This window comes from Sesamum indicum, linkage group LG7, assembly GCF_026168435.1.
Source record: "Sesamum indicum cultivar Baizhima isolate 11 linkage group LG7, ASM2616843v1, whole genome shotgun sequence".
Classification (NCBI taxonomy): Eukaryota; Viridiplantae; Streptophyta; class Magnoliopsida; order Lamiales; family Pedaliaceae; genus Sesamum; species Sesamum indicum.
The window spans coordinates 9,066,428-9,092,532 of NC_142663.1; the positions used below are offsets into that span (position 1 = coordinate 9,066,428).

At 32.1% G+C, this 26,105-nt stretch overlaps 1 protein-coding gene across 1 annotated transcript; it reads right to left on the reverse strand.

The window, feature by feature from the left end:
• Positions 1-795: 795 nt before the first annotated feature.
• On the reverse strand, positions 796-7,281 carry LOC105166431 (pyrophosphate-energized vacuolar membrane proton pump). The gene is made up of 8 exons (XM_011085776.3): positions 6,878-7,281; positions 3,737-4,311; positions 3,270-3,649; positions 2,877-2,963; positions 2,464-2,794; positions 1,609-2,019; positions 1,296-1,355; positions 796-1,202 (listed from the first exon to the last, which is right to left on the reverse strand). The coding sequence occupies exons 1-8, from the start codon at positions 7,122-7,124 to the stop codon at positions 996-998; spliced, it is 2,298 nt and encodes a 765-aa protein (XP_011084078.2). The 5' UTR covers positions 7,125-7,281; the 3' UTR covers positions 796-995.
• Positions 7,282-26,105: the final 18,824 nt, after the last annotated feature.

Below are 26,105 nucleotides of genomic sequence, written 5' to 3' on the forward strand. Positions count from 1 at the left end.
GTTTAAACTTAGGAATGCGATTTGTGTTGATAAAATACATGATTATAATTTTAAAGGTAAATTACAACAATTTTTTTAAAATTTGGTATAATTGCGAATATCCTCTCATTTTTTGAAAAAGTACAAATGTTCCATTTTTGATAAAATTATGTAATTTTTGAATGAAGGTAGAACAGTATCAACTTTACCCTTATTGTATCTTTTTTGTTTTAAAAAATTAAAATTTTGTAAAAGAAATTGGACGGGATGGATGAAAAAATTAAAAAAATTATATAAAAATAAATTATCCTCTTAGTTCATAAAAAAAATAAAAATAAAATTATAATTCTTATTTCAAAAAGCACTTTAATCAGTTCATCACAAAATGCAACTATCTTTAGTATACTGAAGTTCACTTGTGCATGTGGTTTTTGCTCCAGACAAATGCTGTGAATTGGATTTATTTTAATTTTTTTTACTTATAATTTTTTATTAGATTTAATTTTAATCTTTTATCTATTTCATAAGACAATCATAAATTAAAAACAAAATTGTTCCAAAGAATACCTCAATTCATTAAAAAAAATTAATAATACAGGACCAACCAAGGCTGGTCCTGTCTCAACCGGGCCAACCCATGGGGCGAACGTACGCTGAAAGTTTCACCCAATTGGCCCCATTCAAAGGCCCCAACCTGGCCACGAACAATACAGGGCCCGTCTTGGGTCGAACTTCTCCAAACTGGTCCGTGTTGGTGCAGTCCATCTTGAACTCCCACCTACTATTTCCTCTGAAGAATACGTCCGGAAAAATTACTGAAATGGATAATATGGTGTTCGTTTAGTCAGTGAAAGAATATAAATGATGTCTCACTCTTCACAAGATTGACCATCTGATGATGGAAACATTCTCTTCAAAGCCTAGATTTAGAATGCAGCAAAATAGATTTATACTTGGACATGAGATTACAAAATGTGGAAGGGGATGGATTGCAGGGCATTCATGTCAGCCATACTTCAGAAAATCTTGAAGAGCAATCCACCATGGGCAGCAAAGAAGGGGGCGAACACAAGTGATTCTACAGCCATTAGCTTGATAAGAATGTTCAACGAGGGTCCAGACGTATCCTTCAGTGGGTCGCCAACAGTGTCTCCGATCACAGCTGCCTTGTGTGCATCAGATCCTTTAGGCCCAAGAGTCCGGGCGTGCTCAGAAGCACCAGCCTATCATACAAGAATTGATGGCATGAGAAACCAGATTCAATCCCAACTGAAAGTATTAGTTGGACAAGATAGAAATCAAGGGAAATTCTTTACCTCAATATATTTCTTGGCGTTATCCCAAGCACCACCGGTGTTGGATGCAGAGATAGCAATCTGCATAATGTAAGTGAAGTTATACCTCAACACAAAGAAGACCATTCCATAAAGTAGTACTTTGGTTCCATAGTTAATATCATCAGGTTTGTGCAGTACACATGCTGACGTGCAAGTTTTTGTGATAGAATTATGTCAAAGACGGAGACACAGAATGATGTTAATAGGTAACTCGTTTTAAATCCATGGTACATGTTGCAAGTCTCCTTGGGAATTTATATAAATGCATGTCAAAACATATTCGGCACATTACCTGAACACCAGAGACGAGAGATCCAGCAAGCACGCCAGAAAGCGTCTCCACACCAAAGAAAATTCCGACAATGAGAGGTGTAAGCATGACAAGAGCACCAGGAGGGATCATCTCCTTGATAGATGCATCCGTGGAGATCTTGACACAAGTTGCATAGTCGGGCTTAGTGGTGCCTTCCATGAGACCAGGGATGGTGTTAAATTGACGGCGCACTTCTTCAACCATCTTGAGAGCTGCACTTCCCACACTCTTCATTGTCATGGCTGAGAACCAGTAAGGAAGCATAGCGCCCACAAGCAAACCGATGAAAACTTTTGGAGTTAAAACATCAACACTAGATATGGCAGCACGGCTCACAAATGCACCAAAGAGAGCAAGGGAGACCAGAGCAGCAGATCCAATAGCAAATCCCTGGAAGTAACGGTAAAGAACACTTCGTTACATACAAAAGTATTAGTCAGACTTTGCGTGATGATACACAATATTTGCAAAAGGCTTGTCAGCAATGGCTAATTTTAAGTATAGATCTCAGAAGATACTAAACCTGTTTAAACATTAGCAAATTCCTCTTGGCGAGAGAAAAATATATTACCCATATGGAATAAACTATTTTCTGATTTTAACTATTCAATCACAATGTTCGCTAACAAATGATTTAAAGGCAGGGGTCTTCATGAGTAAGTGCAGGGAAACCTAACGTAAAAACATTACTTATATTGACCATGTTCCCCCAAGAAAAAATTAGCCCAGAGAATATGAAATTATACCAGGCTACAAACTCCAACACATGCAAAATCCAATGTACAACCAGAAACCCATGTCAATTCCGTGGAATAGAGTGAAACTACTAATTACCTTCCCAATAGCTGCAGTAGTGTTTCCTGCAGCATCAAGGGCATCAGTCCTCTCTCGGATTCTGTGGCTCATGCCTGCCATCTCAGCAATACCCCCAGCATTGTCACTGATTGGTCCATAAGCATCAATTGCCAAACCAGTGGCTATGGTACTCAGCATTCCAAGAGCAGCTACTGCAATTCCATACATTGCGGCGAAACTAAAACTAACAAAAATGCTAATTGCTATGGCGAATATTGGAATAATACAAGACTTGTATCCCAATGCAAGGCCAAAAATGACATTCGTAGCTGCACCAGTTCGGCAGGAATCAGCAACATCTTGTACTGGGCTGAAAGCGACAAGAAGCATGACTTTAGAACCATTTACTTTCCAACATTAACCCACACTAGATAATTTGGTCCAGATAGTACCTATAAGCATTGCTTGTGTAGTACTCTGTGACAAATCCAATGATTAGGCCAGCCCACAGACCAACAGCAACGCATAGAAACAATTGCCTGCAAGCTCAGAGTCATATGTTGTTTAGGAACTGGAGGAAAGATGAGGAAGAAAATAATAGAAATATACATTAATCTTTATCAAACATCTCAGAGAGAGAGAGAGAACTAAATGATATGATTACAGTGTTCTCTAAGTGAAAAAGAATCAGAATAAATAATGTTTTCTTACTTAATTAGCTAGAAATGAGGGTGAAATACTTTGATGGAAAGGTATGACTAAATACATGTAAAGGTCAGTTTATGATGGAAGCAAGGCGTAAGAAATTTGAAGCAATAATGATAAGAAACCAGATGTAACCTTACCAGCTCTTAACATCTTTCTGGACACCAAAATTAAATATTGTGAAGGAGGAAGGCAAGCCAACCCAGCTAACAAAAGCTATTCCAACAGTCATCAATATCGTGGAGATAATAAGTTGCTTCTTCAGTGCTGGCTCAATTTCTTTGACAGTCTTGACCTCAAAGAAATCAGTTGCAAATAAAGTGGTCAGCAAACAAACAAGAATTCCAATGGAGCTGACTAGAAGAGGATATAGCATAGCGGTCAAGTCATGATTAATCCCAAAAGATGAGATGGAAGCAACAACAAGGGCTGCACAGGAAGATTCTGCATACGAGCCAAATAGATCAGACCCCATACCAGCAATATCCCCAACATTGTCACCAACATTATCTGCAATGACCTGCAACATTGTTGAAAATATAAGTTGCGAATGGAAGAAGTAATAATTTTAATAAACTTTGGCACTTCTAAATTGCTGTTGTTATACCGCAGGGTTCCTGGGGTCATCCTCTGGGATGTTCCTTTCCACCTTGCCCACAAGATCAGCCCCTACATCAGCTGCTTTCGTGTAAATACCTCCACCAACTCTTCCAAACAGAGCCATTGAAGATCCACCAAGTCCATAACCAGTTATAGCCTCAAATAGACCTTCCCAGTCATTACCATAGTACAACTTGAAGAGGTTGACAGTAATGTATAAAACCAGAAGACCATTTGCAGCAAGAAGGAAACCCATGACTGCACCAGATCTAAATGCAACAATGAAAGCTTTTCCTACGCCCTTCCTGGCCTCTAGAGTAGTACGGGCATTGGCATAGGTGGCAATTTTCATTCCAAGAAAGCCAGAGACCACAGATGTGATGGCACCAAGAAGGAAGGATATGGTGCTGAAAGCAGCTGTCGCAAGAGCAGGCTTGCACATTTTGGTGCTGTCATAGGTACAAGCTTGCGGCTTCGTGCTGAATCCTTCCACAGAGCCCAGGAATAGGAAAATTAAGACAGCAAATGCAACCATGAAGATACCAACATATTGGTACTCGGTGAAGAGAAATGATGTTGCACCTGCACCACAAGAATTAGTGTATCAGAAAGATCTCGAGTGGCTGAAAATAACCTAAAATGGTGTCCGTTGGTCAAACTTCCTTCTCTGGGAAAATGCCACTGAAACAAGTATCTTATGGTTCCAGAAGAAACACAAACAGATAAGTAATGCCGATTTAGCACTCAGTTCAGAATGACAGACTAAGATGTAATGGATAACAAAGAAATCATAGTTATAGAACATTGTCAACGTATCTAAGGAAAAGGTTAAACTCTATAACTATCTACTGTGCTACATCAACATTACGTGAAACCTCCATGTATGCGTAACCCCACCCCCCGCCGCCCTGTAATTTCAGATACCCAGTAGAATACACCCTCCTCATCACAGATTAATGGAGATTAAAACTTTTACATAAACTCATAGTAAGTTAACTTTGAATTTGAAATATTTGTTGAAAATACATTTCTCAACCCTCTGATGTAAGGATGATAACTACAAAGGTTAGGGTCAAGTTTCGATTTTTCTCTTCCTTTCTTTCTCATCTTTCCTTTTTCCTTTACTTTTTCTTTTTTTCTTTTATTTTATTCCTCCTTTCTACTTCTCCTTCTCTTCTCCCTTATTCCTCCTTTCTACTTCTCTTCTCCCTTCTTCCTCCTTTCTACTTCTCCTTCTCCTCTTCCTTCTTCCTCACCTTTGCACCCGCAATAACAACCCCCACTGCCTGCTGCCACCGCTACCCATTCCCTCACTCCGGTGCACACCCCTCCCTCCATCAGACCTGCTGCCCACCTTATATTCTTTCATCTCCATTTTTCCCCTCCTATCTTCCTCTTTCTCCTCCGTTCTCCCCTACTTTTTCATTCTATCTTATCCATTTTCAGTCCATCTTATCCATTTTCTTCTCCATTCCCCTCCTACATTCACCAACCCACCACCGCCACTGTAACCTCAAGCTCGCATTTTCCTCCTCCCCCCAACCCCCACCCCTCCTCATGCCTATGCACACCCCTAAGACCTCCTTTCCCTTTGACCAGGCACCACAAACCCCACCCCCTGATGATGTATATAAAATCTGCGTACATATATGTTCATATATACTAGTTCATGTATGTATATATATACATATTTGTTTATTAATTATATCATTTATCATGTATTCATTAATTAACATATACATATACTGATATGTAAAATATATATTATTAAATTTCAAAATATGGACAAGATACAGTGATCATATGGTTGCTGAATTTTGAGCAAGATCCTTTGGTTGCCCAATGCGAACAAAATCCAATGGTTCCTAAAGTTTCCAAATGATTCAACAATTATTAATGATAAATATACAAATATGGGGTATAGCAGGTATCAGACAAATACTAAGGTTTTAACAACAGGGTAGAGTATGCATAATTTAATATTAACACGAGACTTTTGTGTTGCTATTTTTTACACAAGGGGTCTTTAACAATTTTAGTATAATAAAGGGGGGGGCTTCTGCATTAACCCACAACAAAATCCCAGGTTAACAAGGTTTATAAGATCTCACACAATGCACATGACACTGACAAGAATGAGAAGGAAATAAAAAATTCAGCAAGAATTATTATTCACTCAATATATAGGGCCCATTGGATGAGTAAACAAGAAGCAACATACCCGTAACAATTCAGCAAGACTTATTATTTAATCACAGTTGACATATATGGCCCGTTGAATGAGTAAATAAACAGGAAGATACACGTAACTAAAGTATGTAATACGGATTGCCAGTTAAATCCAACTATTATGAATACACTAATTAAAGAGGACCAAGGACTAAAGTTCAAGTCTCTCCACACGTGTCCATAGAGAAATCATTATAATAAACAGTGAAAAATTTGAAATAATAATAACAAACAAAGAAGATGGATCTTTATGAGATCCCCACATCACAGGGCTTGACAAAAAGGGCACCAAGTGCATTTTCTAATCAATCAAACATTATGAGCACCCACCAGAAAGAAAAATATCAGCCTGATTTTTCAAATTGTCCACGGAGTACACAAAAGAAACCACAAATAATTCTGGAAAAGATTTACACCTTCAAGAATAAGAACGTAATCAGGAAATGGAAGTACACAGCAGAAACAAGAACTCAGAATCTGATACAAGAACTTAGACCAGCCCTTCTGCTAATTGGTTTTGTCCCCACGAAACGCAAGTTTTACGCAGCAACACACGTGAAGATATATGTAAGTATATGAAAAAGAGAACAAAGAGCAAATATCTGAATTTTTCAGCCCAGAAAAAAATATAAGCCTGAAACACAACACCACCACACACAATACACCTTCACACAACCCATAGGCACAGAGACACCACGTATACATACACAAAATGTAAATAAAATCTAATACATAGAGCTCAAAATAGCCATAAAAGACCCACAAACAAAAATCGCAAGATCCATTTATCCTCAAAACGCATATCTTATCTTAAGAAATAAAGGGAAGAAACGCTTCATTCGGACCCAAGCATAAGCTGGTGCTATCTCTCAATATACGCACACATACATAAAAGCATGAAAGTACAGAAAAATTCCACCTTCGGAGATGGCGGATTGGATGTCGGCACATTTGCGAACAACGGAGTGGTCACTGACGCCATCCTCCTCCTCGATGAGCGCTTCGGTGAACCCATTCTTCCCGTCGGCGGAGCTGGATTTATCAGTGGAAAGCTTCACCTTAGAGACGAGCAGCCATTGCACAAGAGCGAAGGCTATGCCGACCAAGGCGCAAATAGGGATGAGAATTTGGGTGCCGAGATCTGGGAGCAGCGTCGTCTCAGCCATCTCTTTCGTGGGTAACTGAGAAAATTTGGGATGGGAGAGGAAAAGAGAGAGGGAGAATGTGAGGTGGTGAAGGAGAGGAGAGAATTTAAGTACGGGAGGTGGAGAGGTATTTTGTTTGTTCCAAGTGTGTGTGTGTGTGCGGTTTGGAGGGATTCTGGCTGGCAGTTGGCACATTAGCTGGGTGGGTGAAATCCGAATGGCCTGTTCTTACATTTTTCCCTTTTTTTATTTTTTGGGGTCCTTTTTAATAAGAATAATTACACACTCCTTTCTTCAACTTTGATATAATTATACATAAACTTCTATAATTTAAAAAAATTATGTCTAGTACCTCTAAAGTTTACTTTTGTCTATTAAGTCCCTTCATTAATCAAAATTCACCAAATTTGCTAATATAAATAAAAAAAATTATATTTACCCCCAGTTGACTATTACTGATTCATTATTAGTCAAATAAATATTTTTACAATCAAATTAACATCATATGTCTTCATGCATAATGCATGAGATGAGGTACTATTATAAGGGTAGTTTAGTCGGAAAAAATTATTTGACCTACAATAAATCAGTAATAAGTCAGATGAAGATAACTATTATTTTTCATCAGTTTTTTTGTTAATATCAGAAAATTTGATGAATTGACTAACGTAAAAACTTATTTGTTAGATAGAAGCAAAGATCAGGAATTTTAGATGTAATTTTCGAAATAAAAGGGTTTATGTATAATTTACCAAAGCTCAAGGGAGAAGAGTGTAAATATAATTATCTCATTATAATTTAAAACTTATATTGCATACAATACACGAATGAATGTGAACATCAATGTGTGAGGCGGATGGGAATTGAATTAAAGACAATTATGCTCGTACATTTTATAATATATTTGTTGAAATTATAAGATGTTATATTTATTCTAAAAATAAATTGTTAATATATTTGAATAAAGTAAAAATATGAAGCTTATAAAATTATGATAGTAATGACCACTACAAAAAAATACAATATTTAATCATGGTTAATTCTCATGGTTAATAATAAATAGCCATAGCAAATAGTTATTGTCACGGCCACGCAATGGTTGTTGGCCGTGGTTTCTGCGAGGGTGGCTAAAATATTTACCACGACTAAAAGGCCGTGACAAATATTTTTACCACGGCTTTTACCTGTAGCAAATAAGTTTTTTATTGTGGAAAAGTTAGTTTTTTATATCGATTTTATTTAATCTGATTAATAATAGTTATTTACCACGATTTTTAGCCATAACCATTAATATTATAGCCAATAGTAATTTCTTTCCAGTGGACAAATTTATAATTAATTTAAGAGTAAATTACAGTTACAACTCTAAGGTTTGGCATAATTATGAATATCCATGATTATTTAGAAAATTATAAATATCCCCTAAAATAAAATATAATTATGTTACCCTTAAACGGTAAGATTACTGCTTTACACTTAGTGATTTTTTTTTTTTAAATGTATGAAAAAATGTAGGGGGGAGGGTGAATAAAGTAGATAATCATGAGGCATATCAGTTCATAAAAATATTTTTTAAAAAAATTTAAAATATATAAAATTATAATTAATAATCCAAAAAGGCATTTTGGTCAGTTTACCATAAAAATTATATGAAAACCTAACGGATACAAACTGAATGGCCCATTGTTATACGAACGCTAAATTAGGGGATATTTGTAATTTTTCAAACAATAATGATATATTTTTAATTACAACAAATCTCATGAAAAATTACTGTAATTTACCCTTAATTTAATAAAAATCTTAGCTAATTTATTAAAATTCTAAAAGTAAGTTCGAACCTCCTTATTCTTTTTCATAAAACATACGAGATGACTTAAAAAGCTATAAGTTCATCCAAACACCCTCTGCGTTGTAGAGAAAAACTGTAAATTTAGTTGTAGTGAAAGTTAAGCGTTATAAAAAATAACAATAGTAAAAACAAAATTAAAGTTAGAGTGTTTGCTGAAAAAAGTTTAACAAGTACAATTTTATCAACTAAACTTGCAAAAGTTAGCGACGAGAACTCTATAATTTTTCACTTAAATAAATTTAATTTAAACGGTTGAAAAATATAAAATTATAAATTAAAAACACTATTTTCAACTTAACCGCGCCTATTGTTATTTTCTTTCTTTTTATTTTATTTTCTGGATTAATATTTTTGTTTCTTTTTATTCTATTTTTTGGATTAATATATTTGTTTTTTTTTTTTTAAATCATGGTATGATAAAAAAGTTGGGAAAGTGTCAAATCCAATTTTCCGCTTTTAAATTAATCAGAGCTCTAAATAATTTAAAGTGGTTTCTCTTATTGATAAAAGGATGGGGAAATTGGAATGAAAATCAAACACCTTTCTATGCCCAACTCTTGACCTAAATTGTTGACCCCAAATGTATAATAACATCAGCTTTTGGGGAATCCACTCTCTCTACCCTGTCTGGCCTTTTGAACCTAATGTGGATTAAGAAGAAGTGCTAGGAAAATATTAAAAATGTCCTTCATTAAGGACGTTTTAGTCATTTAAGCAAGGATCCACGCTTTTTCTATCGGTCGGGTCGAAAGGACCCGACCCGGACCCATCCACCCTTGAAGACCCGGACAATTGTAGTCGTCCGATCACGGACGCCGGCCAGTAGGATGAGACCACGTGGCTGGTCAACGCTACCCTGCTCTGTCCTATATATAGACCCGAAACGCCGTAATTAAAGGTAACTGTTCTGCATTTATTGAGATCGAACCTTGTGATCGCACACTTTTTTCTCGATCAACCTAACTTGAGTGTCGAAGGGTCATTGTCGGGGACGTGCCCGACGAGCTCACTGTTCTTGTCTTATTCTCAGGGAACCCAAAATCTGATCTCGGAGGAGTTAGCTATCTGTGACGAGTTCGTGTCTCGGGATCGCTGAATTCGAGCCGGATCAGAATGATTCGGTACGGTATTTGGATTTATGGATTTGAATGTAATAAAAAGATTTAAATAAAAAATTTTAAATGAGTCGAAGAATTTAATATTATTAAGAGTGTATTTGAATATGAAAGAATGATTTGTTGAAAGGAATTTAAATGACTTCATTTGAAAAGAATTTACAATCAATTAATATTCACAAAATAGAGTTTAAAATTAGAATTAAAGGATTTAAAATTTTAAATCCATAATTTCATATTATTTTATCCAAATGCAACCTGATATTCAATATAAAATAGTTTAAATTTAAAATTCAAACAAATTCAAAGGATTTTCTATTAAGAATTTGAAATCTATGATTTTAGATGCGTGTGTAAAAATTTTAAATTTAAAATAATAAATAAATTTTATAGCATAAGTTTTGGTCATATATATATATATATTATGAATTAGGTAGAAGATGTATAGTACACGAGAAATATATTATTTGAGGCTATATTTGGATAGAAAGATTTAAATTTTAGATACGGATTTGAGGAAAGAATTTCAAATAATTCTGAAAAAATAATTGAAACTCATTAATATATTAAATGAGAGCTGACAATTTTGAAAATCTTTCTAATATGAAATTATCCAAACAAGTCTAAAAGATTTGTTATGGAAAATTGAAATTCTTATATTCAAATTCATCAACCCAAATACAATGTCAAAAAAATCATATAGAAACACAAGAAACGCAAATTTGTGTTTTAACAATTCTTGTTCAACCGAATCACATAATATAATCTGTTGTCTTGAAAAAATTATGTCCCGGTCCTAAGTGTACGGTTACAACGTCACTTCTTCCAGAATAAGACGGATAAATTTATGACATTGCACTATGTCAGAATTCTCCTAAAATGATACTCAGTCACTGAAAATTTTGAGCAAAAATGTGAGGAAGAGGGTCTTTGCAGTAGCCAACCAACAATAATCCAACATTGATTAACAAAAAGGTTAAACTGCTGTCAAAATCGAAAGACATTTACCGTTCAAATTCAAATGTTTCCTTAATACCAATTAAGGTTTGGATTTAATATAAAAAGATTTTGGTTTCATGTTTTGGTATTTCTCGAGATAAGATAAAATACACCCAATATTTGATTTTGTGTTTTTTATACTTTATCTGTATTTTTTTGTTTTTAAACTTTTTATATAATATATATAGACACTTGTATATAATATATAAAAGAGACATGATTTGACAATAACAATACTTTTTGTCTCATAAAAATACAACATTAAACATACAATATTTATATATAAAAATTTATGTAAAAGAGATATGATTTGACAATAAACAGTGATTTTTGTCTCTCAAATCCCAACATCAAATCTACACCACTTATTTTAAAATATTTTAAATTACCTCAAAATATAAATCCAAACATAACATCTATCTCCAACACACACTTATTTATCTCTATTTTTCTCTCTTTATCCCCAAAATAAAACATTCAAAACACAAATCCAAACACTATGGCAATGTTTGGATTCATGTTTTTGCATTTTTCAAAACAAGATAAAACACACTCAATGTTTATTTTTGTGTTTTTACACCTTATCTGTGTATTTTTTTATTTTTCAACTTTCTATATAATATATATAATATAAAACTGACATAATTTGACACTAAATAGTGATTTTTGTCCCATATTTATATATATATATATATATTTATATATAAAAATATATATAAAAGATATATGATTTGCCAATGAACAGTGATATAAAAGGTATGATTCTTTTCCCAAAGAACTTCCAAAGTGGGACAAATTAGAGTTATTTTTAACTTGTACAAACCCAATCTCAATATATACTTTCCAAAACTCGTATCAATTCCTCAATTTTTCAACGTGAGATACACACTATTTCTCAGTTATAATCTAATCCATGGAAATAACATTGCGATTGACATCCAACTTATTAGATTAAAATATTGTTTCGATTAACATATTAAAATGCCATTTATAATGGTCACAAATCGTGAATTATAAGTGAAAAGTGACTTTCTTGTTTATATTAAAGTAGATATACATTTAATTAGGGTATTGAATAATTTGTAAATATATGTATAACTTATCAATGGTCTCGAGATAAGCTCTAAATTATAATAGTAATTTAAGCTAAAACCACCCAAACTTTTCATACAAAGTTAGAGGAAAAAAAGGACCACATCGGCATCTGAATATCTTGTACTCTAGAATATCAGGAAGTTTTTGTGTATTTTGGGAGTGCCTAATGCATTTGAATATCTTGTACTCTTTGAGCGAGTGCAATATTGTAATTTTTAACAATTGTACCAAATAAATACACTATTACATTTGTACCCTTAATTGTAATGTTTTGAATTAATGCAATGTTAATTTTATAATTTTTGTATTTTAATATATTATTAAAAATTAAGTATACATAATTAAATTATATAAATTTATTTAAACAAAAAAAAAAAGGAAAACACCCAAGTCGGGATTTAATTTTTATATATATATTATATATACATATATATCATATCATATTTAAATATATATACATATAATATATATTTTAATATATAAAGTGCCCCACTTTAAAGTGGGGCACTTTTGGAGTTGGGATATTAAATCCCGACTTAGAATCGGGATTTTAATGCCCGACTTGAAGCATTTTTTATTAATTTTTATTATTTTAAAAGTCGAGTCGGGATTTTAAATCCCGACTCGACTTATTTATATAAATATATTTAAAATAAATTTATTAACATAATTTTATTTTTTTTATATTAAATTAATAAATAACTCTGAACACCAGTACCCACGTCATTGGGAGAGCATCCGATGCTTTGAGCAGAGCAAAAGCAGATCCCCAGGCATCTGTGCAAGAATAATACAGGGAATGGCATAAACCCAAAAGGATATTCTCATCAGAATCTTCCTCCTGTCCCTCCGCAGACTTTAGCCACATAAATACATAATAATTACATCGTATTCTTACGATATTTGTTATAATTATAAGTACTTTTTTGATTATTTTAAAAATTATAAATACTTTTTTAAAATTATAAATATCCTTTTGTGACAACTCATTGTGGGGTGTATTTGTTAGAGTATTTGTAATTTTATTGGGATATTTGTAATTTTTCAAATAACGATAAAATATTCATAATTATGACAAATTTCATAAATCATTATCACTTACCTCATCCACCCCCCCCCCCTTTGGTCTATTTCTTGAAGATAATATCAACCAGATGTACACATATTCGAGAGGCTCGAACCTCTTGGCAAGTCTATTCCAAGGATTGGAAGCCTTTCATATGAAGATAACACTCTTATTTGGATAATTTTCAATTGTTTTTTTTTCCGAGTTTTTGGTTATATTTATTTTAAAATTACTTGTCGTTTTTTTATGTTTATTGAAACTTAGTAGCACCATACAATTTTAAAGAATTTCTTGACCCTCCGTAGAATATCAAAGGACTAAACTTCAAAACAAATCACGGACTCTAAATTTTTCAATCCTGAAATTTGCCGTTCATTATCAATAACAAGTTCTTGAACATTGTTTTAAAAAATGGACCAGTGATTGGACCGGATAAATTATTGGATCATTGGATTCAACTGGTCCCGATCGAATTGAGAAAATCGATTCATCCAAAATATATTATATACATGTATATTTTTTTTGTAGCATATCGTACTATCAGTACAAGTCATATTAATTGATTAAATAAATACAATATTAGCAATTTAACGACAAAAAGCCAATAAACTTCTTGGGAGAAAGTAAATTTAATTGAAATTCAAACTAAAAAAAATTAAAATTTAAAACACCGTAAATTTAAAACACAATATTAGCTATGATAATTTCAATATTATACACTATAGTATTTTTAAAATAAAAACATTTAAAAAAAATATGATTTTCTTTGAATATTTAGAAAAAAGAAAAAAAGGAAACTTATAAATTGAGACAAGAAGAACATTCATTATTTCTTTGTTTATTTATGGGTAAATTATAATTATTTTTCCTGAAGTTTGGTATAATTATGAATACCATCATTGTTTAAAAAATTACAAATACACCTCTCAAATAAAAAATAATTATGTAGCCCCTAGATGGTGAAGTAAAAATTATAATTTTACCCTTGTTGAATTTTTTTAAAAAATAAAAAGTTATTTAAAAATATAAAAAAAATTGAAAGTGGATAAAATAAATAATCTATAGAAAATATTAGTTCATAAAATATTTAAAAAAATTATAAAATATATAAAATTATAATTTATAATCTAATTCCCACAAAAATTGGATGAAAATCAAACGATATGTGCTTGTTGATAGACGGACGTTAAAATCAATGAAATATTTATAATTTTTTAAATAATAAAAATATATTTATAATTATATCAAATTAGAAAAAAAAAAGTTGTAATATATCCTTTATTTATGTGTGCAAACACATGTAAGTAATATGGTTGTGTTGTCAGAGTCATGTCGAGGACGAAGAGACAAAGTGAGTTAGTTGGGTGGGCCCGCGGGGGGAGTATGAAATGATCATAGCGGTTCATCACGGCTTACTGTGGGCCCCTCCTCTCAACCACACCAATTTCTATTCATGCACCCTCACATCTTACGTTGCTCTCACAAATTAAACAACTTTGTCACTGAGAGGCTAAACGGTTAACCTCTTTTTGCCGTTTGTTGTCACTCAGCACTCCATATTTGAGTGTTTATTATTTTTTTATTATTAAAAAATAAGTAAATTATATAAATATAATTTAAATAAATAATATAATATACATATACGAGTCGCAATTACAAATCGCGATTTGAATAAAAAAATATTTTTTTGATCAAATCGCGGTTAGACTTGATGTCCTGGATGTCGTGGATTTCATCCACGACATGGCAATTTGTGAACTGCAATGCAATTCACAATTTGTGAATTATTATTTTTTTATAAATTATTTATATTTAATTAATTTTTAAAATTATATTAATCTTAAAAATATAATTAATCATACAAATATAATAGTGTATATTTTTTTATAGAATCTTAAAAAAAATATAATGAACTATACCGATAAGTTTGCGACATTGTTGGAACCCTTCAATTGAAGTCCGAAACCAGATTCACAATTTAAGAAAAAATGCAAGTAATTCTTGTGATATTATAAACGTATAAATTATTATCTTAGAAAATATCAAATTCTTTCATTAGTATTTGATAAAATGCCATTGCATCATATATAATATTATAATTTTCTTATAATAAAAAAGTTACGAAATTTTCAAAAATATATAAGATCATCTATAAAATTTGGGAGGGCAAATAGAGCTGTTGACCATGACCTGCCTGGAGCTTAGACCGAACTTGACGAGTTTGAGCTAGAAGATGGTTTTTTATTGTGGATCCAATCAAATCTAGGTCAAACTCTGGTCTCGTCCGTCATCTACTTGAATTATATTTATAAATATATATAATTTATTTAAAATTTTTAACTTATATTTAATATATATATATATATACAAAAAGATATGCTTTTAGCATAATTTTAATTTATTTGAAAAAAAATTATTAACTTTTCCGGCTTAGGTAAATTAAGCTAGGCAGTTCTCAAGTCTGGCAAAACACACCCCAGTAAAAACCAATTGTTACATATGACAATAGTGTAGATTTTGGCTAAAATGCATAAAATTTTTTTTGTATTATGTTGAAATTGCTAAAAACTCCATATGTTTTAGAAATAGCCTAAAATTCTCTGTATCTTATAAAAGTCAGCAAAAAACACCCATTTTATTAGTAATTAATAGAAGGTGCATTACATGCGCTCTTTGTGGGTGTGGGAGTATTTTTTTTAACTGTTTCTGACATTTTTTTTTAGTAAAATGCTTTTTTTTTAATTTTTGTTTTGTTTTTATATTTTTTTATAATTTAAATAAGATATTAAACTATATCTAATTTATTTAATATTAAATATAAATTAAATTATATTTAAATTCAAATAATATTATAATTGTTAATTGTTAAATCTAAAATTATTTTTAATTAATTAATGTATTTATTTAGCTAAAATATATAATTATTATAATTATTTAAAATATTTTTATTAATTAAAATATATTTTAACTAATATAATTAATTAAAAAGAAGAAGAAAAAACTGAGCATCGCCCCCCTTTTTTGCCGAAAATTAGTCTCTAAGTTTTCGGTGCCCTTTGGGCGAGTTTCTGACCGCAAGTGACACCATTCCAATCATATCTTTAAAATGAATATTTTCTTATCTTTAATTTGAGTTTTCGTTAACTGTAGAGACTAGGCTCAAACCACGACCGCCAATCTTCTTTGTCGTCGATTCGTCGCCGTCCGGTAGAATCTCGATCATAGATCACTACCATTAGACTCGTCTCTTGATTGTTGGTCATATTTTAATTTCTGAATTCAAATAAGTGGAATAACAAATTGAAATGAAATTCAAATAAAATTAGGAAAGAGAAGCAGAAGAAAGTGAAGCGATGAATAGAAGTCCAATTGAGTGTATGTGGGATCCATTGACCAAAAAGAAAGTCCATATTGTGGTGGGGTGGGGTTTTACTAACATAGAAAGTAGAGAATGTAAAAAAATTAGATAGCGCGTCCAAATTAAAATTTATTTTTAGAAAAACGTGTTTCTGTTGCTTCATAACTAGAAATAAAGGCTCTCTGAATCCCTGAAAGAATATAAAATTTAGGGCCGGTCCAGACCCAAACAGATGGATCCAATAGAGAAGCCTTGGTTCAGCCCAAAATTAATGCATTGTGTTCACACACAACAGTAATATTTTTTTGAAAATTAATGCATTGTGTTCACATGCAATGATAATTTTTTTTGAAAAATGCATTGTGTTCGCACGCAACGATAAAATTTTTTCTTCCCTACAAATAGGTTGCTCGCATCCTATTCTGGTTCTCAATTTCATTTCTCTCTTAATTTTGTTTTTTTTCATTTGATAGGTTTTCTTTGCAATTCTCAGTTAGGTTGTTTTCTCGCGATCGAGAAAGGGAAGTTCTTTTCTGATATTTGACTGTTCATAGTTTTTCAACTTCTCATTTGTATTTGTTTTCAATTCTTTTGAGTGGAAGGAATGGGATTCGAAAGTGGTCGTACGATTGATGGAAGATACAGTGATGGAAGAATACTCTCGAAAACTCCATGGAAACACATCAAAAACAAGAAGGTTCTAACTCACAATACCCTTCTTGTTTTTATTATATTTTGTGTGTTCTTGGTACTTGTTTTTTTTTTCAGTTTTTGATTCAATTTTGCGATTTCTTGTTTTTTCTTACTTTATACCTTTTTGGTACTTGAATTTTTATTATTTGTTATTTTATTTTTTATTTTAATCGATACTTTCTTCAACTTTTGTATTCTTTTTCCCGTATTTTATATTTCAATTGACTGAAATATTTTTTGTTTTGGTTTATTCTTTCTTCTTGTTAATATGTTTGCTTTTTAGTATTTTTAATCTTCTTTTTTATTTTCTTGATAGTTCTTGATTTTAACTTTTGTATTTTCCCATATTTTTATTTTTTAATTCTGATTTTTTCCATTTTGCTTTTTCTTTTCTATGTTTTGACATTTTTTGATTTTTCTGATGTCGTGTTTTTTTATGGTTCATTTTTATATTTTATTTTTTGTTTTCAATTCGATTGCTCATTATTATTTTCTTATAGTTGATTTTCTTATAGTTATAGTATCTTGTACACGTACTTTTAATAACTATTCAATCCCTTTTTTGGGAGTTGACTCTTCTCTTGAAGCATGCTTAATATATGTAGTAGTCTCTTCTTCTAATCATGAAGACTCAGAAATTGATGTGTACACCGAAACTCATGAGAGTTACATCAAAACTCATGAGAGCGGCCTACTGTATGTGTGCTTCATGACCCATGTGTTGATTAATCAACAATTTGAGCATGACTAAGGCTTTATCTGAATGTAATTATGTGTTCTTTGTTAGAATTGTGTAGCAGAGAATCTACAAATTCTTAATTACAAAATTATACTGACTGCGAGTTCCGAAGTTCAAAACTGGAGTTTGTCATTGAAATGGCTAGTATGAGAATATGACTCAAATGATTCATCTTTTTGGTTCTTGATTACATATTAATATATCTTGCTTTTTTTGTTTCCAAATCTCACATTAGTTTCTAGTTGTCTTGAAGAAAATGTCTACAATTGTGGGAACCCTAATCCATTGAAGTTTACTGCACATTACAAACCTCTTATATTGATGGTTGGGAATCAGCAATGATTGTGATGGATCTCCTACTGTTAATACCGTAAGTCATGCTTTTGGACTTGGATTTGTATCTTTTGTTACCTATTTTCATGTTTTGTAGTTTAAGCTGCTTTGGTGCTTAAATGATGGTTGGAGATCAACAATTGTTATTGGCTGAAAATTACCTGTATCTCTTTCTTTGATTTGATTGGGATTTGGAGTCATGTTTGATGTAGGTCATGCTTTAAGGTACATGTCCTAGTTTATTTAAACACTAAAAGCAATGGCAAATGATGAAGTTTCGAAGCGATCAGTATTACACTGACTTGAGAGGAAATAGTCTTTTTGTTTGATTCAGCATCACCATAATGTGCAAGATGGTTGTGAAGGATCTTCGCACTGCTAATATTGTAAGTCATGCTTTTGGATTTAGATTTGTATCTTTTGTTATCTACTTCTGCTAATTGGTGCTTCATCAAACTATTCTGAATGAACTTGTTTATCTGCGTGAATTCCAAGTCCGACATCATTCTCTACAGAAGGATGATATTTTGACATGAAGAAAAGAAAAGGTTTGTTTATAGGTGACTTTCTAATGAGGTGGATAAGTCCGAAAAATGATAGTGCTTCCTTAGTAGCAGTAATTTTGAGATCCTATATTGTAGCTAAGGTTGTGGTTGTTTCTTATTTAATGTTGCTCACATCCTCTTTCTATGCATTCTCAGTTGGGATAATTACAACTTTCTTTCACTAACATATGTAGTTCAATGCTAGAGCACCAATTAGTGTTTCCTTTTAAGGTTAATGTACTAAGTTTACAAAAACCAAAAGTGATGGCAAGTGATAAAGTTTCAAAGTTATCAGTACTACATTGACTTGAGAGGAAACACATCACAACAGTCTGCAATAGGATTGTGAAGGATCTCCTACTGTTAATACTGTAAGTCATGCTTGGATTTGTTTCTTTTGTTACCTGTTTTCATATTTTGTTGCAAATTTAATGTATAGTCATTGTACCCTTATTTTTTTAAGGGTAAATTGTATTGATACTCCCGAGGTTAGGTGTTACACAAATTGGGTATTTGTGTAAATTTTGTATTTAAATAGGGTGTAATTATAAATTTGTAATAAATAGATGAAGTTTGTATATTTTAACATAACCTCATAGGGTGTCAATGTAATTTACCATTTCTTTTATAAAAATGTTACAAGGAATAAATTCTTTAAGCAAATGAAAAAAAAAAAAATAGATATACATAAATTCGTGCCATTGGCGATTCACGGACCCAATGATTCTAATAATCCTTGAGATTATAAATTGAATTTAGGCCCATACCCTTAATATCTTATTGGGCCTTGACAGACTGTTATCAGCCCAAAATCAATGCATTGTGTTCACACATAACGATGTAAGTTTTTGTTCAATACATATAGGTTGCTCACTATTCTGGTTCTCAATCCCATCACTCTTTTGTTTTTTCCTTTGATGGGTTTTCTTTTCAATTCTCAATTAAGTTGTTTTATCTCGGGATCGTGAAAGGAAAATTCTTTTGTGATATTTGATTGTTTATAGTTTTTAAAATTTCTTACTTGTATTTGTTTTCAATTCTTTTGAGTGGAATGAATGGGATTCGGAAGTGGTCGTAAGATTGATCGAAAATGCAGTGATGGAAGAATACTGTCGGAAACTCCATGGAAACACATCAAAAGAAAAAGAGGCGAATAATGCAGATCAGCGTGTGGTCTTCTTCTTGTCTTGTGTGTTCTTGATACTTCTTTTTTTCAGTTTTTGATTCAATTTTGTAATTTCTTAATTTATACCGTTCGGGTACTTTAACTTTTTTATTATTTATTATTTTATTTTATGTTTTAATGGATACTTTCTTTAACTTTTGTATTCTTTTCCCCATATTTTATATTTCAATTGACTGAAATATTTTTTGTTTTGGTTTATTCTTTCTTCTTGTTAATATGTTTGCTTTTTATTATTTTTAATCTTCTTTTGTGTTTTCTTGATAGTTCTTGATTTTAACTTTTGTATTTTTTCATATTTTTATTTTTTAATTTCTGATTTTTTGCATTTTGCATTTTTTTTTCTTTGTTTTTGACATTCCTTGACATTTTTTCTATGGTTCATTTTATAAAGTATCTTGTACACATACTTTTAATTAACTATTCAGGCCCTTTTCTTGGGGCAACACTCTTCTCATGAAGCAATGCTTAATTATGTAGTAGTCTCTTCTTCTAATCAAGAAGAGTCTGAAATTGATGTGTACACCGAAACTCATGAGAGTTACATCAAAACTCATGAAAGCAGCCTACTGTATGTGTGCTTCATGACCTATGTGTTGATTAATCAACAATCTGTGCATGACTAAGGCTTTATCTGAATGTAATTTTGTGTTCTTTGTTAGAATTGTGTAGCAGAGAATCTACAAATTCTTAGTTACAAAGTTATACTGGTTGGGTATTCGAAGTTCAGAAGTGGAGTTTGTCATTGAAATGGCTAGTATGAGAATAGGACTCAAAAGATTCATCTTTTTGGTTCTTCATTACATATTAATATATCTTGCTTTTTTTCTTTCCAAATCTTACATTAGTTTCTAGTTGTCTTGAAGAAAACGTCTACAATTATGGGAGCCCTGATCCATTCAAGTTTATTGCACATTGCAAACCATCTTATATTGATGATTGGGAATAAGCAATGGTTGTGATGGATCTCCTACTGTTAATACTTGTAAGTCATGCTTTTGAATTTGAATTTGTATCTTTTGTTGCCTATTTTCATGTTTTGTAGTTGAAGAAACATAACCCGAGAGAAGTTCTTTATCTGCATGACTTTCCAAGTCTGACATCATTCTCCACAAAGAAGAATATTTTGACATGAAGGAGGAAAAGTGTTGTCTACAGATGACTTTTGAAGTAGGTGGTTCTCAGGTTCTATTAAGAAGATGGTGCTTCCTTAAGAGCAGTAATTTGAGATCTTATATTGCAGCTAAGGTTGTAGTCATTTCTTATTTAATGATGGCCACAGATGTCTCTTTTTAAGCATTCTTAGTTGGGAAAAAAAGAACTAAAATCTTTTGTTGAAGTATGTAGGTCATTGCTAGAACTCCAGATAGTGTTTCCTCTTAAGGTCATCGCTGTTTATTATGAGAGGCAAAGGAAAGTGTCAGATGAAAGTCTTATGCAAATTATACTCCCAAATCCGTTTGTTTTGTCTTGTTTAATATATTTTGTCAATGTCCTAGCTTTAGAATTAAATTTTAAATGTGTCCTAGTTTTAGGTGGAATTTCATCAAGAAATCAAATGCATACGTGCGTCTTGTTTCGAAGTGAATCTGAAGCTGCTTTGGTGCTTAAACAATGGTTGGAAATCAACAATTATTAGTGGCTGAAAATGACAGGTATCTCTTTCTTTGATTTGATTGGGATTAGGAGTCATGTCTGATGTAGGACAATGCCAGAGCACCAATTTAAGGTACATGTCCTAGTTTATTTAAACACTAAAAGCAAGGGCAAATGATAAAGTTTCAAAGCCATCAGTACAAAAGTGACTTAGAGGAAATGGTCTTTTAGTTTTGCTTCAGCATCACCATAATGTGCAAGATGGTTGTGAAGGATTGCCCCACTGCTAATATTGTAAGTCATGCTTTTGGACTTAAATTTGTATCTTTTGTTATCAATTTCCATATATTATTGAAAATTTAATATATGGTTGAAGCAAACTATTCCGAATGAACTTTTTTATCTACGTGAATTCCAAGTCCAACATCATTTTCTACAAAGGATGGTATTTTTACATGCTATGTTCATCACCATTCATTAGTCTATTCTTGTTAGTTTTATTGATGCACTCACAGTAATTAGGACTTTTTGGTTTTGATTATTTCTGAAATATTAATTCCGGATTTTATAATGATTTTGTTTTAAATGAATTCTTATTTCTTAATCCCTTGATGGCAAATTAATTTCTGGGAGTGATTAAGGAAAATGATCTAAACAAGGCTAGTTCTTTGGGAAATGTAGGCTGATTGTTTACATGCACAGATGCTGGTTAATGGTGCTGTAATATGACGGGAATAATGTGTAATGGCCGCTAGTGAAAAATAAGCCATGACAGTTAATGATACCACCGTATTTTTTTTTTGTAATGTTGAAAATTAATTTATTTAATTTATATTAATTAATAAATTATTTTTTTCTAAATGTATGTATAGATTTTATACATTTAATTTTTATTTATAATATAATTATTTATTATATGCACTCATAATGGCTAGTGTAAAAAGAAAAAAACTCTTTATATTTGTAAGCGGTGGTTTACGCGACTATCACATCAATTTTTTTTGTGAAGTAAAAAATGAATTATTGGAATTGTCAATTTAGTGTAATAGAAAATAACATTTTGGCCTTATTTCCATGCTGATGGGGGGCTGCCAGCTGAATACAAGTTGGGCTGGTGGATGGTGTATTTTGGACTTTTACTCTATTAAGGATTTAGGGGACATCAACAAGATAATATGGACTCTCTTTTAAAATTTGAAATTATATTTTTTTTTCTTTTTTTTTAAATTACTGCTACACTCCCTTCGAAATATCACTGTTTACACTTGACCTTTTCTTATTAGAGTTAGGCAAAAAATATTAACGTTAGCAAAATAATTATATATTATTCATCCCTTATTTAATATTTTTAGGTAATAATTTTGTATTTATAAAAAAAATGTAATGGTGTTTATCTCGCTTTCTCTCTCTCTCTTTATATATATATATATATTATATTTATCTTTTTATAAATATCAAAATATACATAAAATTACACTTATAAGTAAAAGGGAGCCAATTTTTTCTATGTTTCTAACTCAACATGCTTCACTATTCTTACTTTCAACTTTGCAATACATAAAGGGAATAATTATATGTGCACCTTTTTAATATATGATTTATTTACATAAATTATTTTTATCTTTTAAAAAATTGTACATACATAAATTAAGAATTATCATTTGCACAAACGACTCCTATTTTTAAAAAAATTACACACAATTTCTAAAAAATGCCAACATCGTTACAAAAACTACTATTACACGTGCATTGTCAGAAATTAGGCGTGAATCTGGCAATTCCCTTTTTCACATATTTGATTTATTCCAAGATGTATATTAGTTATAATACTCTTTTATATATATGTATGAAACCATATACAATACCTGTTAATTTTAAGAATTTTTTAATATTTGGATAAATTTATAAAAATTCTTGAGCTATGTCATGCGGCAGTGCTCTTCTCTGCTGAACCTTAATATTTCTTAAATTGTATGATGATTTAAATAGTCTTTATAAAGATTAATTATTTTCTGTATTAATTAATACGAGTCTCGAGTAACATATAAAATTTGTACAATTCTTTCATATATGATTGAATTTTAAAAAATTGTTCAAGTAAACTTCAAGTCTATGTTGTAAGAATTTTTAAACACTTCCATTAAAATTTTCATTGCCATATACTAAGTATATAGTTTCACAAATTTCATAGAATTAGATTGCCAATTGGCATTACTTTATTATCTGTCTAGTCTAGTTTCTTTGTTTTTTTTTTTTTTTTGGATTCGATAAGAAATAATCGAGTGACTAGCTCGTCAATTGATCTAGGTAATATTGATTTATTTTGATTACCAACTTTTATGAGGCCAATTTTATATTGAATTACGGATTCGAGTACATACGATCGTTAGGTTTGGATTAAGTTAAAAGTTTTTCTCAGGTTTTTTCTCTAAAATTAAGTAGGTTGAAGACCTAGTTTATTGGATGAATATGACTTAATTAGTAACTACTGATTTATATGAATTATGATAAATTGACTTATGACTTATGAATTATGATTCTCAGTCGGGGGATCCGTTGGAGGCAGTGCTGCAGTCGACGAGGAGGCTCGCATCTCCCTCATCATGGCCATCATGTCGGCCATCATCGTCTCGAGGAGGCCGATGCAGTCCTCCATGGCCGGGTCGGTGGTTGTGGGTGGGGGTGGCGATGGTGATGGTGATGTGAATGTACGGCCAGAGACGTGGGCCATAAAATCATGGTCGAATACTCGACCCTTGTTCTTGCCTCCAACTACAGACAGCCACATCTGTTGCTCCGTCATCGCCACCGAAGCCTCGGACTCGGCGGGGGCACCGAGGTCGTCGGCCGTGGGCCAGGGCTGATGGTCCTCCAGCATCTTCTGGAACGTCTATTGTAAAAGAAACAAAATTGTGAGTAATTTTATTAAATGAAAAATTAATTATTAAAAAAATAATATTAATAATATTTTATTGAATGAAGAATTTAGCTACTTACGACCACCTCCGCCGCCCGCGGTCCACTCCAACCCCCATTCTCTTTCTTCTTATAGCAGCGCTCGAATAATTTCATTTGTTTGGGCGGTCGTCCGAGCTCTATCTCTTGTATAAGAAAAAAATAGTTAATTTGCATCATATTTAACAAAAATAATTTAATAGACAGAAATTATTATTTCTTTACTAATTTTCTCTTGTGCATGCCGACTAAGGAAGATCCCTCCCCCACAGTACACAGTCGAGGATGCTGTGGGGTTCGCCTTATTCTTGGAGGACTCCTGCTGGAAGTTCTCGCTGGCCTAGTACGCCTAGAGCTGGAGTCAGAGCTCATGTGCCAGCCATAGTGGCCTGATCATGCTGGACTGGGCAACCAAAAATGTCTTTCGGATTTACTTCTTAGCCCACATGTGGAAGACCTAGAATATGAACGTCCCACCAGTAGGTCATCTGCAGTAATAAGATTAAACAAAATATTAGTAAAATAAATTAAACAATTAGATTATATAAACTGAATTGATTTAAAATTGATTACCTTCATGATCTCGAACCAGAAATGTTGGTGTTCTGGTGGCACCTGACTCAGACACGGCCAGGGGTGGGGGAAATGTCCCCACGCGACCGTATTGATGCGCTCGTGAAACTGGCGGTCGAACCTTAAAATTAATTTTATATTAAATATTTAATATTTTCAAGATAAAATAATTAATAAAAAAAAATTAGGTAAGCAAATATACCTCGCGTCATCGAGGCTGATGTACTCTTGCTGTGCTCTCAGCTCACAGCTCAAGTTTCAAGTAAAGTGAAATCAAAGAAAGGCTAACATACAAAATAGGGGTTAACACTCCAATGCTTAAGTTAGTAATGGAGTTACTAAGAGGACAATTGGAAAACTTGAAATACTGTATGAAATAATTGAAGTAACTTGATAAAATATCAAGATAGAGTGACAATAATCGTGTGGAATGCAAAAATACATAAGAAGCTTACTCAAATTGAGAGAAAATGATAGTAAAAGTGAGTGAACTTGGTTACAATTTTGTCTACATAATGACCTCTATTTTGTAGATCGGTGAAGAGTGAATCTCGAAAGTGGTCGCAAGCTTTTGGTATACCTTTAGAAAGTTGCATGATTTAGCTAAATGAGAATAAAAAAATGGATTGCAATTTGGACTTATCTTGAAAAAGTTATGACTGTTTAAATTAATATAGTGAGTCATTCTGATTTCTACGGATTCCATTTTACTTGCTACTATCAAGTCGGCTGCAATCAAAATTGAAAAAATTTGTTGGAGATTTTTTAATATGATGTCTTGTGATGTCAAAAATGTATATGACGTGTGATCTTTATAATTTGTTGAGTCATTTACTGGATTGGGCTTAGTTCTGAACCTATCAACTTTGTAGAATAAATGGGCTATGGACTTGATACCTT